Source organism: Indicator indicator, chromosome 3 (assembly GCF_027791375.1).
Source record: "Indicator indicator isolate 239-I01 chromosome 3, UM_Iind_1.1, whole genome shotgun sequence".
NCBI classification, from domain to species: domain Eukaryota; kingdom Metazoa; phylum Chordata; class Aves; order Piciformes; family Indicatoridae; genus Indicator; species Indicator indicator.
Genome location: NC_072012.1, coordinates 49397567 through 49414741, shown reverse-complemented (window position 1 = coordinate 49414741; position 17175 = coordinate 49397567). Strand labels below are relative to the sequence as shown.

The window sequence follows — 17175 nt, the reverse complement described above, 5'->3', positions numbered from 1 at the left end:
TTACAACAGTTTATCACTTTGCCAGGAAAGCCAAAACTCCTTGAAGTCTTTAAAGTTTTAGAAGCTTCCCAGACTATCTGCACAGTACTAAATTTATATTACATGGCAACAAAAATTAATGCATTTACAGATAGAAAACCAGACTTTTTTTTTTTTTAACTTGCAACACATAGCATAGGGGAAGATGATCTAAAAGCTTTCAGTTTTTCAACCCTTGGAGCTGAGAGGTCCATTTTTACAGAAAAGGGACTACTCATTTATTTGAGTCTGACACAGCTTTGGTTTTTTTACCCCTGCAAAACATGCATCATATAAGCAGCTTGATCCCTGTTCAGTGTAGTAAGAACAAGTGCAAAGCTCCATATTATCAGCTAGAATGGCAAAAGGTGGGAAGTGAGTGGCTAGGTAGCAGCAGGTATAGAGAAACAGATATAAACTTCAGATAAGATTCCAATGGTAAAATTACAATGTGCCACCCTAAGAGCTAGTTTCATGCTTGTACAAACTGAATAGGCTAAGATGCCTAAGTGTCAGAAGTAATCTTTCCTGCTCTATGGTGCCTGCATTAGAGGCATCACAGATCACCAAATACTGCCATTAAAATCTTCTTTATTAACTTTTGGACATCACACAAGAAATGTGGTAAATTAAAGAGACTCTCAGGAAGAGTAAAATCGAAATTATAAAACAAAACTCATGATCCACTATGAAAGATTTGAGATTTGGGGTTGCAAACCCCCAAAACAAGGCAACTGTGTTAAGAACTACTGTAAGAACATGGCACCATACTTTCAGTCACTGCTGTAAGGGGAGAGCAATAAACTACCCTCCATGCTGCTGCAAAAATGGAAAGAATTAATCAAACTGAGAAACAGGAAATTTAGGCTAAATATTTGGGGGGGAGTGGGGGGAGGGGGAAGTCCTTTTCAGTCTTAAGGACACTTAAGCACTGGAACATCAATTTCTGGATGGCTTTACAGAAGAGATTAGAGGTTCATCAACATTAGGTATAGTTGATTGACCCTTGGAGCAAGAAGATGTATTAGTGGACCTAATCCATCCAGTTTACAACAGAATATGCTTCTTGCACTTATTACTTCGTGGGCAAATGCCTGCTTGCGTAGTGCAGAAGTCTGGATCTGGACCTGATTTTCAGAACAGTTTTAACTAACAGAATGTTTGGATTCTTACACATAGGGGGATTTCAGGCTTTTTCAACTTGGGAGTCAAGCATTCCAATCCAAGTAACTTTTACTGAGATAAATGGCAAATCATATTGTTGACTTAATCTAGACAGAGGTAGAACTCCAACAAACCTTATGAACTGAATCTCCTAGTTCTCTATAGCGGGGCCAAATCTAGACAGCAGAAATGAGAAAGAAGGCATGCAATGTAGACACAGAATATCAAAAGCAGCATTCATGTCTATAAATCACAAAGTATTAATGACTTTTGAACACATACAGAAGGCATAAAACCTTACAGCAGGCAATTACTGCAGACCAGCAGAATAATGGATCAGAAATATCACCCCAAAATACTATCTGCTCACATGTGTTTTGAGCAAAGTTCACATATTTAATAGCAAGCACGCACAGCAATGAAGATCCACACTTGCATATGGAAGAGGTTTGAAATACTAACACAAAATTGTCCTGCAGAAAAAAAGATTTATTTTTTTTTTTACTTAGTGAGTGAAAAAACTATTTCTTGATATAATTAGGAAAAAAATAAATAGAATTTAAACCTCCACCTTAACTGTTAGAGAAAGGTAGAAAGCTGCAAAGCTCCCAACCCAGTCAAAAAACTGCGTACAAATCTCCTCACTTGTGCCCTGGTATAGGACAAGGGGCAATGGATATAAGCTCCAGCACAGGAGGTTCCACCTCAACATGAAGAAGAACTTCTTCACTCCAAGGGTGACAGAGCACTGGAACAGGCTGCCCAGAGAGGTTGTGGAGTCTCCTCTGGAGACTTTCCAGCCCTGTCTGGATGTGTTCCTGTGTGCCCTGTGCTGGATTCTCTGGTCCTGCTCTGGCAGGGAGTTGGACTGGAAGATCTCCAGAGGTCCCTTCCAATCCCTAACATTCTGTGATCTTGTGATCCTATGAACTTTTTAAAATGTGTCAAACTGGGCCAGAAGTTCTCCTTTCTTAGTGAAGAACTATCTGTGAACAACAAAAAAACCCCACAAACAACCGCTAAATAACTACCAGTGGCTTCAGCTCAACAGTCATACCAAAATTCATAGGCCACATCTGCATCAGCAAATAATGCAGCCAGAGAGAAGGGCATTGGTGCAACAAAGAAGTTGGTCCTGAATGCCTTACATACGTCTTGTATGTATTTCTAACTACAGTCAGCCATTACTAAAACACCTCATGTCACAGATTAGTTGCCTGTTACTAAGTGGAACATGAGTAGTGCACTCCTGGAGGTAACAGAATTGTCGAATTGTCAGGGTTGGAAGGGACCTCAAGGATCAGCCAGTTCCAACCCCATGGCCATGGGCAGGGACACCTCACACTACAGCAGGTTGCTCACAGCCACATCCAGCCTGGCTGCAAAAACCTCCAGGGATGAGGCTTCCACCACCTCCCTGGGCAACCTGTGCCAGTGTCTCACCACCCTCATGGGGAAGAAGGTGTTTAAGGCAAGATTGGATGTGGCACTTAGTGCCATGGTCTGGTCGATGTGGTGGTGTTAGGTCACACGCTGGACTTGATGATCTCAGAGGTCTATTCCAGCCTCAATCATTCTGTGATTCTTTGATCTCTTCCAGCCTATTTAGATCCATAAGGAATCAAATGAAGATTGCTCTGCAACATGAACCAAAGCACACTCAAGTATGAGACTCAAACTTCAAAAGCACACTCCCCATCCAAACCAACTGACGGTTGTTAAACATTGATAAACCAAGCTGATATGGAGTGTTAGAAGGAAAGAAAGTCAGCATAAAATGTTGAGGTAAAAAAACACCTCAACATGAGGAAGAACTTCTTCATTGTGAGGATGACAGAGCACTGGAACAGGCTCCCCAGAGAGGTTGTGGAGTCTCCTTCTCTGGAGACTTCCAAGCCCCATCTGGATGTGTGACCTGTGCTGGATTCGCTGGTCCTGCTCTGGCAGGGGGGTTGCACTTGATGATCTCCAGAGTTCCCTTCCAACTCCTAACATCCTAGGATCCTGTGATTGACCAAGTTGGAAAATCCTGTAACATATTGGCAAGTTGTGACAGAATGCAACTCCATGGGAAAAAAAAGAGTGAAAAAGAAGTAATGAGATACCTTCAGAGACAACAGCACACATGCATAAAACAATAATCTGAAATACAATCAGACACTGAGATAGAAACAGCAGTCAGAGTACTACCAGCTTTGGGACAGGTAAACCAAACAGTTAAGCCAAAGAGAAGATCCTGTGAGAACAGCTTCTCAGGGCATTCCAAAATTACTGAGATGGCAATGTGATATCAGAAGGTGATACAAACCCCAGCATAAGCCTCTTTTAATTAAAATTGGATTTTAAAAAATCGAAAAACTTGAAAATTTACAAAAACAAACCCAACAAAATCGCAGACCTAAGAGGCATTTCATTACTCATCGGCACCACAAACTCCTTGATTTTCTAAAATGCAGTCAAAAGGCAAGCAGTTAATGAATACTGCTTGTTAAACACTGGATTGTTTTAAAACATTGCAAAGTATTGTGCCATTTGCTTTAACATTAAAAGTTAATTGAAAAATGACTCAAAGAGAAACTTTTATAGAAAATCATAATAAAGACCATGTACTTAAGATCAGTTGTCAGACTCACTGAACTGAAGTCAAAACACACTTAGAACATCAAAGATAACAAGCCTTGAGAAGAAATAAATAAAGATTTCTGTGGATGTGTTCCTGGCTGCTTGAACTGAACATTTCACAGGATCCCAGGATGTTAGGGGTTGGAAGGGACCTCTGGAGATCTTCCAGTCCAACTCCCCTGCCAGAGCAGGATCAGAGAATCCAGCACAGGGCACACAGGAACACATCCAGACAGGGCTGCAAAGGCTCCAGAGAAGGAGACTCCACAACCTCTCTGGGCAGCCTGTTCCAGTGCTCTGGGACCCTCACAGTCAAGAAGTTCCTCCTCATGTTGAGGTGGAACCTCCTGTGCTAGAGTTTGTATCCATTGCCCCTTGTCCTCCTCTCGCAGGGCACAAGTGAGCAGAGCCTGTCCCTGTCCCTGTCCCTTCCTTCCTGACCCCCAGCCCTCAGCTATTGATAGACATTGATCAGATCCCCTCTCAGTCGTCTCCTCTCCACACTAACCAGCCCCAGGGCTCTCAGCCTCTCCTCACCAGGCACTGCTCCAGTCCCTTCAGCATCCTTGGAGCCCTCCCTTGGACTCTCTCCAGCACATCCCTGTCCCTCCTGAACTGGGGAGCCCAGAACTGGATGCAATATTCCAGGTGAGAGTAGAGGGGGAGGAGAACCTCCCTGGATCTGCTGGACACTTGTTAATGCCCCCCAGCATTTATCAAACCTCCCAGAGAAGCAGTATTTTATATCAGTATCTCACTGTCTCTATGTTTTTGTAATAAATTATAAAATTCTGCCTGGTATTAAGGAGTTTTTTCTGTCATAGCTAAGTAAGGAGCACTTCAGAATTTTGTCTTTCTATTTTTTCCATATAATATAGGACACCACCACCACAAGTAAATTAGCCAAACCCTTAACCTGTGCTACCAGCACTTGTATTTGCATTTGCAACCTCTGAGGCACAGCCCATTTAAACATGGTCTACCCAAGATCATGAAGATTGAAGGTGGATGTTATTAGTAGCATTAAACCCCATTCTTTCTAGCATTTTGCAATCATTATCTTATCTGACTAGATATCTAGCCACATGACCCACACAATAAAACTCCAAGAGCTTACTTGCAGTGGTGGCTGGAAGTCACTCTTGAATTCCTTTTAGTCTACTAAAGCCAGAAGTGACAGAATTGTCAGGGTAGAAAGGGACCTCAAGGATCATCCAGTTCCAACACCCCTGCCATGGCCAGGGATACCTCATACTACAGCAGGTTGTCCAGAGCCACATCCAGCCTGGCCTTAAATACCTCCAGGGATAAGGCTTCCACCACCTCCTAGAGCAACCTCTTCCAGTGTCTCACCACCCTTATGCAGAAGAACTTCTTCCTAAATTCTGATCTAAATCTCCCCTCCTCTGGCTTGGATCTAGCTTTTTTGTAGCCCCCTTCAGATACTGGAAGGCCACAAGAAGGTCTCCTTGGAGTCTTCTCTTCTACAGACTGAACAACCTCAACTCTCTCAGTCTGTCCTCACAGGAGAGCAGCTCCAGCCCTCTGATCATCCTCATGGCCCTTCTCTGGACACCCTCCATCATGTCCATATCCCTCTTGTAACAGGGACTCCAGAACTGGTCTCACAAGAGTGAAGCAGAAGGGGAGAATCCCCTCCCTGGCCCTGCTGGCCACACTTCTCTTGCTGCAGCCCAGGCTCTGCTTGGCTCTCTGGGCTGCAAGTGCTCACTGCTGGCTCATGTTAAGCTTCTCATCCCCCAGCACCCTCAAGTCCTTTTCTTCAGGGCTGCTCCAAGCCAGATGCAGGACCTTGCATTTGGTCTTATTGATCTGAGCAGATGGCCCATTTTTTTCTGGACTGGTTCCCACCAAAAGACAGGAAGCTGCTGCATGCTATCAGGCAATTTCCTACCCCTAGAGATGGCTGAGATTGTAATGTAACTGCTTTTGTTAACTCTTGATGGCTTTACTGCATTAAGTTCATTTAAATGTGTAAGCAATCTCAAAAAACCACCACCAGCAATTGTTTAAATTTGCCAGAACTGTGAAAAAAATGATGGCTTTTACAAACATCCTGGGAGACTGGTGAACACAGACTGAAGCCTTCCTGAAAGCTGAGGGAGGCAGTGGGAAGGACACCCAGCAGCAGAGCTGCCTGACAGGGTTGTCCACTTTTCCCCAGCACTGCAGCAACCTGTCTCTTCCAAACAACCCCAAACTTCACAGACTCACAGAAACATTCAGGTTGGAAAAGCCCCTCAGGATCACCAAGGCCAACCCAGAACCCTGCTCTACAAGGCTCACCCCTAAACCACAGCCCCAAGCACCACAGCCAAACCACCTTCAAACACAGCCAGGCTTGGGCACTCCACCACCTCCCTGCCCACCACATTCCAGTCCCTCACCACTCTTGCCCTGAAAAAATGTTTCCTAATGTCCAGTCTGAACCTACCCAGTGGCAGCTTGAGGCCATTCCCTCTTCTTCTGTCACTAATGACCTGGGAGAAGAGACCAGCACCAACCTGTCCACAACCTCCTTTCAGGGAGTTGTAGAGAGCCAGGAGGTCTCCCCTCAGCCTCCTCTCTTTCACACTAACCATCCCCAGCTCCTTCAGTCACTCTTCATCACATTTCTTCTCCAGGCCCTTCCCAGCTTCCTTGCCCTCCTCTGCCCTGGCTCCACATCTCTCTTGGATTGAGGTGCCCAAAACCTAGACACAGCACTTGAGTTGTGGTCTCCCCAGAGCTGAATTCTTCCTGCAGGCACAGCTGCCTGTCACCAGACCTGCTGGGGTAGCAGACGTTGGCATGGCAGCACTGAGAAGGCTCAGCACTGAGAAAGCTCAGCACAGCAGCACAGGCTGTTACATTCTGCACTCACAGCCTAAAGCTACTTCCTTAAGCACGACATAAGCTGAAGTTAAAATACATCAAAATTGACCCCTAAAAGCAAACTGTATAAGAAGAAGCAAATAAATCTGTGAGTAATGCCTGGTCTGATAAACAGTGGGTTTCTTGTAGGTGCAAACATCAGCATCATTCTGCTACTTGTGCTACTTTATTTCGGGTTTCTGCCATCTGTGCTGCATTATTTAATAATAAAACAGCTCACCCATTGCCTCAAAAGTATTATATTGATGTAAAAAATAGTAATAAATCAGAACCACAATTAACAGATAAAAAAATGTATATGTTTTTCCACACTCTTGTCATCTTTTTGTAGTGTTAATAGACTACAAACCACCTTTTAATACCATGTTAATTAATAAAATTACCATGTTACAGGAAAATACTTCCAAATTCCCAAGTCAGAGATGTGTGAAGAAATGTTGAAGACCTTATAATTGCAGGGTATTAATTGCGAGTGAAAATTGTCAGTGGTCTAAATTATTTGTGAAATAGAAACCAAATCTTTCACACTGAATCATTTCCAGTTGTGGTCTTCTGCTTCCAGTGGCACTTGGGAAGCACATGGAGGTAGGACCACTCTTGTTGGCAGCAGTATCTCAAGATCTTAAAGGTAACATCATACAACAGAATGGGGCTGGAAGGGACCTTAAACAACATTTAGTTACAAGTGCTGCATGGGGCAGCAATGTGCCCTGGTGGTCAAGAAGGCCAATGGGATCTTGAAGTGCATTAAGAAGAGTGTGTCCAGCAGATCCAGGGAGGTTCTCCTATCCCTCTACTCTGTCCTGGTGAGGCCCCATCTGGAATATTGCATCCAGTTCTGGGCTCCACAGTTCAAGAGGGACAGGGATCTGCTGGAGAGACTCCAAGGCTGGGCTATGAGGATGATGAAGGGACAGCAGCACTGCCTGGTGAGGAGAGGCTGAGAGCACTGAGGCTGTTTAGTATGGAGAGGAGAAGGCTGAGAGGGGATCTGATCAATGTCTATCAATAGCTGAGGGCTGAGGGTCAAGAGGGAGGGGACAGGGACAGCCTCTGCTCACTTGTGCCCTGGGATAGGACAAGGGGCAATGGATATAAATGCCAGCACAGAAGGTTCCACCTCAACATGAGGAGGAACTTCTTCACTGTGAGGGTCCCAGAGCACTGGAACAGGCTGCCCAGAGAGGTTGTGGAGTCTCCTTCTCTGGAGACTTTCCAGCCCTGTCTGGATGTGTTCCTGTGTGCCCTGTGCTGGATTCTCTGGTCCTGCTCTGGCAGGGGAGTTGCACTGGAAGATCTCCAGAGGTCCCTTCCAGCCCCTAACATCCTGGGAGCCTGTGAACTCTCGGGCCACAGACAGGGACACCTTATACTGGATTACATTGCTCAAAGTTTTGTCCAGCCTGGCCTCCAGCACTGCCAGGGATCTTGCCTTTGAAAGCCAATGGCATTATTAGCATGAGGTAAACATAGCTACTAGAGTAAAGTTTTAGAAACACATTTTCCCTGGGTAGAAATGCTCATTTTGATGGTACAGTGTATTGATGAGCCAGAAGTTACTGGAAATTTGTTGGGGAAAAAAAATGCCAGAAGCAAATAAGAACTAGTAAAGCAAAGTAAGTCATAGAGTCACAGAATTGTCAGGGTTGGAAGGGACCTCAAGGATCAGCCAGTTCCAAACCCCCTGCCATGGGCAGGGACATCTCACACTACAGCAGGTTGCTCACAGCCACATCCAGCCTGGCCTTAAAAACATCCAGAGATGAGGCTTCCACCACCTCCCTGGGCAACCTGTGCCAGTGTCTCACCACCCTCATGGGGAAGAACTTCTTCCTAATGCCTAATCTAAATCTTCTCTTCTCTAGTTCAGATCCATTCCCCCCAGTCCTATCAGTCCCTGACACTCTAGAAAGACTCTCAACAGCTTTCTTGTAGGCCCTCTTCAGACACTGGAAGGCCACAAGAAGGTTTCCTTGGAGCCTTTTCCAGACTGAACAACTCCAACTCTCTCAGTCTGTACCACTGAAACCTGCACCATGGGAGAGGTGCTCCAGCCCTCCATAAACCCTTCCTTTCAACTCTGGTCTAAGAAAGGCAACACACTGCCACCTCGATCACTTGGGCCTCTTTCAGTTTCCTAAGAGGTCTCCTTTTACACTTCCCAAAAGGTTACTTTCCCTGGACATGAAGCAAGCTTTATTGTCTCCCCATTACCAGCTATTTACTCACATTTTTTCTGAAGCAATCACTGTTTTACTAGCTGCAGACAAAAAGAACCCAAAAATGCCAAAACCAAACAAACCCAACAACACCCAAGAGAATACCACTCACACACTGAGCATGGAAACCACCAATAGTACAATACAGCATGTTCAGTTAACTGAGTTATTGTGTAGGAAAACATTAGCATGCCCCCCTAGAAAAGGCAGATGATGTTATGGTCCAAGGAATTAGTCCAAATGCTAAAGCTGACATACAAAAAAACTATTACATATGGTTGATTTAGATGGAAACGCAGTAAAATAGAAGCTTTAGAAGAAGCACTACCACGTATAGTTCTTCTATAAAGAAATCTAAATACAAACTCAACCATAAATTATATGCTACAGTCATCAGGAATTAATTTCCCTGTGACATAATTTCAAGTTGTAAAGTGACATGCAAAAACTTCAGATCAGGTGTACTTCGTAAGAACTGTGTGACAGGATAAAACCCCATTTATCTCTCTAGGTAAAATCATGTTATCAGGGATCGTTTTATTTGCTAATCCCATTCAAATACTAATTTAAAGGTGACAGAGTAAATGGCTGCATTTTGCATTCCAAACTTATTTGTTCCTTTTTCATACATTGCAACCTCATGATGAAAATGCAGGCTACAGACAGAATGACCACAGAATCACAGAATTATTGAGGCTGGAAAAGACCTCTGAGATCATCAAGTCCAGACTATGACCTAACACCACCACACTGACCAGACCATGGCACCAAGTGCCACATCCAATCTTGCCTTAAACACCTTCTTCCCCATGAGGGTGGTGAGACACTGGCACAGTCTTATTTCAGGGTTTTATCTCTTGTAAAGGAATCACCTCTTTCCAATGCCATGTATTTCAAAACACAGTATGAGTTAGGTAAAGGCTCTTTAAATTAATGGAAGTTCACACTGAAAGGTGTTGATTACAGTTTCTGACCACCCCCTATCAATTATATCATCATCATGTCCATTACCCACTGAGGTCTGCCTTCATGCCATTTTCTCATGACAGAGGAACACCTGAATTTGATCCACCACAGATGTGCTTCTACTATAACAGGGTGGCAGAATCCTCTGCAAAGCAGGCTCCCACAGCCAACATTCCATTTTTGCTCAGTAGACAAAACCCACTCCAGGAAATTTAGTGCAATGAGCCAAATGTAATCTGCAGGCTAGATCTTCCTTGTCTCAGTTGTTCAAATGTATTTGACTTCACAAGGAGCCACGGTTTGAAAGAACTGAGCTGCTAAAATATCTTAGGCCTCAGCTGAGAAAGTCCAGAATTACAGCATCACAGAATCATTGAGGCTGGAATAGACCTCTGAGCTCATCAAGTCCAGCCTATGACCTAACACCACCACACTGATTAGCTAAACCATTTAGATTTTTCAGAGAGCAGTATGAGCTCAACAAACTATCCCATTTGAGATGCATATCAGGGAATTACTACTGTGTTCCTGTGAGCATTTTATCATCTGTTGAGCAACAAAGAGAATAATGAGCAGCAAAGCACCGGTCAAGAAATGGAAAAAACATGAATTGACAAATTTGTCCTAACTTTCTTCTTAATTTGGGCAGATCTTCATTAAAAAAAGCCATGTCTCTATCTGCTGTCAGATGTATGACTGCAGTTCAGAACAACAGGAAGGCGTCCTGAGCTTATATTCTCATGTACACATCTGAAGTGGATAGGGCTACACTGGCCCAGCTTTGTAGAGTCCTTCTTACATTCTCATACATGGGAAGTCAAAGAGATTCAGACTGAACAGCTTTCATCTTTTCTCAAAGCTCAGCAACTTCCGTTTTCTTTTGCTCATTTGAAAACTGTAAATTCATATGAATGCTTTCAGTTACCAATTTCTGTCCTTGCCACTCTGTGCAAATAAAAACTACACACACTTCTGGCCTCAAAATGATTTTGCTCAGTGCAAATAACTCAATGAAGTTGGTGAAATTAGCTACAACTAACTCTGTCAGTATTTTGTGGGCACGTTGTGTATTTCATTGTCAATTTAACTCACAGGACCACATTTGTTTCATGCCAAATCTTAAAACTGTTTTCTCCAACTGTTCTGATTTCTGCATCTTCTATAAAATATCTGAATTCTTTGCCAAAGAAATACTGACCTGGTTCTCGTGCTCTGACTCTTAAGTGGAGCAGAAACCAAAGACAATGCATTCTTGGATACTCTCTGTTCCACTTCCCTACTTAGCATTGCAAGGTTTGTGATGACTCAAGGCAAAGCCACTCATTAAAAAGGAAGCCTTACATGGCATGAGTAAGATCTAATCTCATCTAAGGAGCCATAAATTTGTGCCTGAACAAGAGGCCCAAACAGCATCCATATGATTCTGGTAGCAACTGTGCACATGAGTAACATGCAACTTTTCCAGTTCAATTACCAGGGTCAGCCCTGACTGTCTGGAAGTGTATTTCCTCATGAAAAAAAAAAAAAAAAAACAAACAGGTAAGTTAAAAGAAAACAAAAACATGTCATGAACTATTTCCTGCTACTTCTTTGCATTTCTATGAAGCCTTCAAAATTTAAGACAGGACTTCAGTAACCTTAGTTCACTTCCCCTTTGTGTAAAGGAAATTCTTTCAGAATTCAACTTAGCCAAAGTCACAAGTCACGGGGCACAAGAATAACACATCACTAAGTACTATGAAAAATTGTTTATGAAAAGGCATAAAGTATTTTTTTCACATTTTGCAGATATGTTGTAAATTCTTTTTTTTTTTTAACTTAGTGAGTGAAGAACTATTTCCTGATATAACTTGGGGAAAAAAAAATATCTAAACTTCCACCTTAAGTGTTAAGGAAAGGTAGAAAGCTGCAAAGCTCCCAGTCCAGTCAAAAAACTGTGTACAAGTCTTCTCACTTGTGCCCTGGGATAGGACAAGGGGCAATGGATGTCAAATACAGCACAGGAGGTTCCACCTCAACAGGAGGAGGAACTTCTTCACTGTGAGGGTCCCAGAGCACTGGAACAGGCTGCCCAGAGAGGTTGTGGAGTCTCCTTCTCTGGAGCCTTTCCAGCCCTGTCTGGATGTGTTCCTGTGTGCCCTGTGCTGGATTCTCTGGTCCTGCTCTGGCAGGGGAGTTGCACTGGAAGATCTCCAGAGGTCCCTTCCAGCCCCTAACATCCTGGGAGCCTGTGAACTCTCGGGCCACAGACAGGGACACCTTATACTGGATTACATTGCTCAAAGTTTTGTCCAGCCTGGCCTCCAGCACTGCCAGGGATGTTGCCTTTGAAAGCCAATGGCATTATTAGCATGAGGTAAACATAGCTACTAGAGTAAAGTTTTAGAAACACATTTTCCCTGGGTAGAAATGCTCATTTTGATGGTACAGTGTATTGATGAGCCAGAAGTTACTGGAAATTTGTTGGGAAAAAAAAAATGCCAGAAGCAAATAAGAACTAGTAAAGCAAAGTAAGTCATAGAGTCACAGAATTGTCAGGGTTGGAAGGGACCTCAAGGATCAGCCAGTTCCAAACCCCCTGCCATGGCCAGGGACACCTCACACTAGATCACGTTGCTCACAGCCACATCCAGCCTGGCTGCAAAAACATCCAGAGATGAGGCTTCCACCACCTCCCTGGGCAACCTGTGCCAGTGTCTCACTACCCTTATGGTGAAGAATTTCCTCCTAATGTCGAATCTAAATCTCCCCTCCTCTAGTTTTGATCCATTCCCCCCAGTCCTTTCACTCCCTGACACCCTAAAAAGACTCTCAACAGCTTTCTTGTAGGCCCTCTTCAGACACTGGAAGGCCACAAGAAGGTTTCCTTGGAGCCTTTTCCAGACTGAACAACTCCAACTCTCTCAGTCTGTACCACTGAAACCTGCACCATGGGAGAGGTGCTCCAGCCCTCCATAAACCCTTCCTTTCAACTCCAGTCTAAGAAAGGCAACACACTGCCACCTCGATCACTTGGGCCTCTTTCAGTTTCCTAAGAGGTCTCCTTTTACACCTCCCAAAAGGTTACTTTCCCTGGACATGAAGCAAGCTTCCAATCCCCAACATCCTGTGATCCTGTGATCACTGTACCACGTCTGAAGACAATGCCTTTTCGAGGATAGAACCCGTACTCTAAAAGTGAAAAGTAAGTTCCACAGTTGATAAAATGATGCCTGCAGGAATAGTCCTTTCTTTCAGTTTTCAGAGGCTTTTATCATTCTCTCTGTTCCTCTGCTTGGAGGACACACACACACGTGCAGTAACAATTGCTTGGAAAGCAGCAGCTTTTAAGATCAGAATCAGTAAGGCTTCAACAAAGTGAAGAACAGAAAAGCAACTAGTCATGTCCAGAATGAGAGTAAACACCAAAAAGCCTTTTAACCCTTCCCAAAGAGGAGTATTTAAGGAGGCAATTCACAAAAGACTTCCCTCAGAACCACTCAACTTCAGGTTGAGAAACTAACTTTATTTCATCCATACATTTACCTATTTCATTTCAATATAAAGGTGAAGACAGAAAGCCTCCAAGTGTTTCAAGGTCCATCAAGCTGGACATTTTTCACACCAGATCTTCATAAAGCTAGACCCAAGTTTCAAACATTAATCTTTATTAACTTACTCAGAAAATTCTGAGCAAATTTATTTGTGCCTGTCAATACTGTTACCAAAATAGCAACACAGTCAACATATTTATTGTGTTCTCATACACAGAACATTAGCAGAATTCCAGTTGAAAGGCTATTGGCAACGATGGTAATTTTCAAATGGAAGAGGTTTTACAAAGCTGCAGGATTGGTTGGAAACTAAAAGAATACAACCACCTTGGCAACCTTTCTTTTCTGCTGTGAGCCAAATAAGACATCAAAAGCAACATGTAGCACACAGGATATGTTTAGCTACACCTGAGTGATCCAAGTTACACAGACAATGGCAGTATCACCACCATATATTTATTTTGATCTACTTCTCAAACATGGATTACAATAGCATATAGTAGTTTAAGATTTCATTCACTACAAACTCATGAAGTTGTAATGGTCAATAGTGAAGGTACAGGAACACTCTTCTATGACCCATTCTGGCCACTCCTCCCAAAAGCTTTCACAGTTTCTCCTCTGTCATTGCTGGTGTTTGGAACACCTACCTTCCTTCTCTTGAAGTCCCATTCTAAGATCCACTTCTGCAACATCGCCTACAGAAAGAGCAGGCAACTAAAACACTGATTCACTGTGCCAACAATGTGCCAAGCAGCAGCTTTCACTGGGTACACCACACTGCATGGCATTCATCTCACTTCACCTCTCTCATCACACTACAATGATTCCCCCCCTCAGTGCATCAAACCTACAAGTGGGGATTTCATGTCCAAGTGTCACTTTCTGAGAGTGCTAGCTAAAACTCTAGGTACTCATAGAAAGGGGAAGTATGTTCAACATCAGCAATATTCCACTGTACCTGTGTGCATCTGTGGTACATACATCTATGTAATGCACACAAAACAGAGAAGAGTAGCCTAGGAGAGATGTGGAGGTGCTGGAGCCAGGGCAGAGGAGGGCAAGGAAGCTGGGAAGGGCCTGGAGAAGAAATGTGATGAAGAGAGACTGAAGGAGCTGGGGATGGTTAGTGTGAAAGAGAGGAGGCTGAGGGGAGACCTCCTGGCTCTCTACAACTCCCTGAAAGGAGGTTGTGGAGAGGTTGGTGCTGGTCTCTTCTCCCAGGTCATTAGTGATAGAAGAAGAGGGAATGGCCTCAAGCTGCCACTGGGTAGGTTCAGACTGGACATAGGGAAACTTTGTTACATGGCAAGAGTGGTGAGGGACTGGAACGTGCTGCCCAGGGAGGTGGTGGAGTCCCCAAGCCTGGCTGTGTTTGAAGGTGGTTTGGCTGTGGTGCTTGGGGCTGTGGTTTAGGGGTGAGCCTTGTAGAGTAGGGTTGTGGGTTGGCCTTGGTGATCCTGAGGGGCTTTTCCAATCTGAATGTTTCTGTGATTCTAATTATGTGATTTATTTTTCTTTTCTGTAGTATATTTTAATCCTTTGCTGGCTCACCAGAAATTTCTCATCAAAATAACTTAAAAAACAGAATTGGAAAGCGGCAATTAAGCATTTGTCTTGTTTTAGAAAGTCTTCTAAACCTCTTTGAGAATCTGGAGTCAAATTCAGCTAGCAGTCTATAGGACTACGAGGGTGGTGGAACACTGGAACAGGTTGCCCAGGGAGATGGTTTTGGCCCTGTCCCTGGAGATATTCAAAGTGAGGCTGGACAGGGCTCTGGGCAACCTGATCTAGTTGGGGATGTCCCTGCTGACTACAGGGGGGGATGGATTGGATGACTTTGGGAGGTCCCTTCCAACCCAGACCATTCTGTGATTTTATGATTCTAAATGTTTGTGTTTTCATAGGTCAGGGTCTATCAGGACAATGTTCTCATTTGGTATTAAACAAATATATTTTTGGACAGTTGTGGAGACATATTTGATGCAATGACACTTTCTTGAAAATCTGAAGGGATTTAAAAATTATTTTTCTTTTTATTAAAATGAAAATCTAGCCTCTATATTGCCTAAACATGTCAAAAGCAATCCTGTCATCAGAGGGTATTACTGACCTTCAGGTGACATGAACTTCCAGGTCATAGAATCAGAATTGTTGTGCTTGGAAGGGACCTCAAGGATCATCCAGTTCCAACCCCCCTGCCATGAGCAGGGACACCTCACACTACAGCAGGTTGCTCACAGCCACATCCAGCCTGGCTGCAAAAACCTCCAGGGATGAGGCTTCCACCACCTCCCTGGGCAACCTGTGCCAGTGTCTCACCACCCTCATGGTGTAAAACTTCTTCCTAACATCTAATCTAAATCTCCCCACTTCTACTTTTGTTCCATTCCCACCAGTCCTATCACTCCCTGACACCCTACAAAGTCCCTCCCCAGCTTTCTTGGAGCCCCCTTCAGATCCTGGAAGGCCACAAGAAGGTCTCCTCAGAGCCTTCTCTTCTTCAGACTGAACAACCCCAACTCTCTCAGTCTGTCCTCATAGGAGAGGAGCTCCAGCCCTCTGATCATCCTCGTGGCCCTCCTCTGGACTCTCCCATATATTTCTACATGTTATGCTATATTGAAATACTTTATTAACTAATGCAAGCATTGCCAATGCAGTTCTAATACACAATATTCCTTTACTACAGGGAAAAAAATGTTTAAGAATGCTTGGGTTTGTAACTTTGTCAGTACAAATGGGAGAAACACCTAAGTAAGAACAACTGAGCAGAGAAGCTGCACAAAGCATTTTCAAGGTATGGTTGAAGATGTAAAATGCAAAACCACAACAAAACCACTGCAGACACAACATGTAAACAAAAAGATATAATCAACAGCCCAAATTCAGTTAGAAATACACTTCCTAAAGATGAAATACAAAACTCTGGCAAGCCTGTGGCTGAAGCTTGCATGTACTGAAAACATGGTCATGCACATCTTTAAGCTAAATGAAGCCCTTCTTCACATATATTTTATATGCTTGAAACTCTCTCACTATGGAAAGGGGAAAAAATATGCTTGTTCAACTTACATCTTTTTCTGACCGATGTGGGAACATCGATGATTGGCTGTAGTACATGTTCTCATCATGGTAGTCACCATCAACCCCCTCTACAAACTTCTTCCTTGAAGCACCAAACATGCTGTTTGTCACCTAAATAAGAAGAAAAATTATTAAATACCGTGTAACACAGAATCACAGAATTATTGAGGCTGGAATAGACTTCTGAGATCATCAAGCCCAGCCTATGACCTAACCCCACCACACCACCAGACCATGCCACCAAGTGCCACATCCAATCTTGCCTTAAACACCTCCAGGGACAGCGACTCCACCACCTCCCTGGCCAGTCCATTCCAGTCTCTAATTCCCCTTTCCAGCAGGAACTGCTTCCTAACATCCAACCTAACCCTCCTCTGGCACAGCTTCAGGCCACTTGTCACAAGTTGCCTGGCAGCAGAGCCTGACCCCCACCTGACTACAACTTCCCTTCAGGTACTTGTAGAGTGTGCTAAGGTCCCCCCTGAGTCTCCTCTTCTCCAGGCTGAGCACCCCCAGCTCCCTCAGCCTCTCCTCATCACTTTCCCTCCAGTTCCTCCCCCAGTCTCATTGCTCTCCTCTGGACCTTCTCCAGCACCTCCATATGGTTTACTACATACTTAGCATATTTGTAAAACATATTTAAGGATTGTTCAAAACCCCCTGTTACTAAA

General features: G+C 43.9%; 1 protein-coding gene across 2 annotated transcripts in view; it reads right to left on the bottom strand.

Annotated features, from left to right (window-relative positions):
* The window catches only part of CNOT2 (CCR4-NOT transcription complex subunit 2), a 113193-nt gene that overhangs the window by 31531 nt on the left and 64487 nt on the right, over positions 1 to 17175 (bottom strand). For both annotated transcript variants that reach the window (XM_054399390.1, XM_054399389.1), the window contains exon 2: positions 16493 to 16615. In XM_054399390.1, the coding sequence (XP_054255365.1) occupies positions 16493 to 16603 (111 nt within the window). In that variant the 5' untranslated portion in view covers positions 16604 to 16615. The remainder of the gene's footprint in view (positions 1 to 16492; positions 16616 to 17175) is intronic.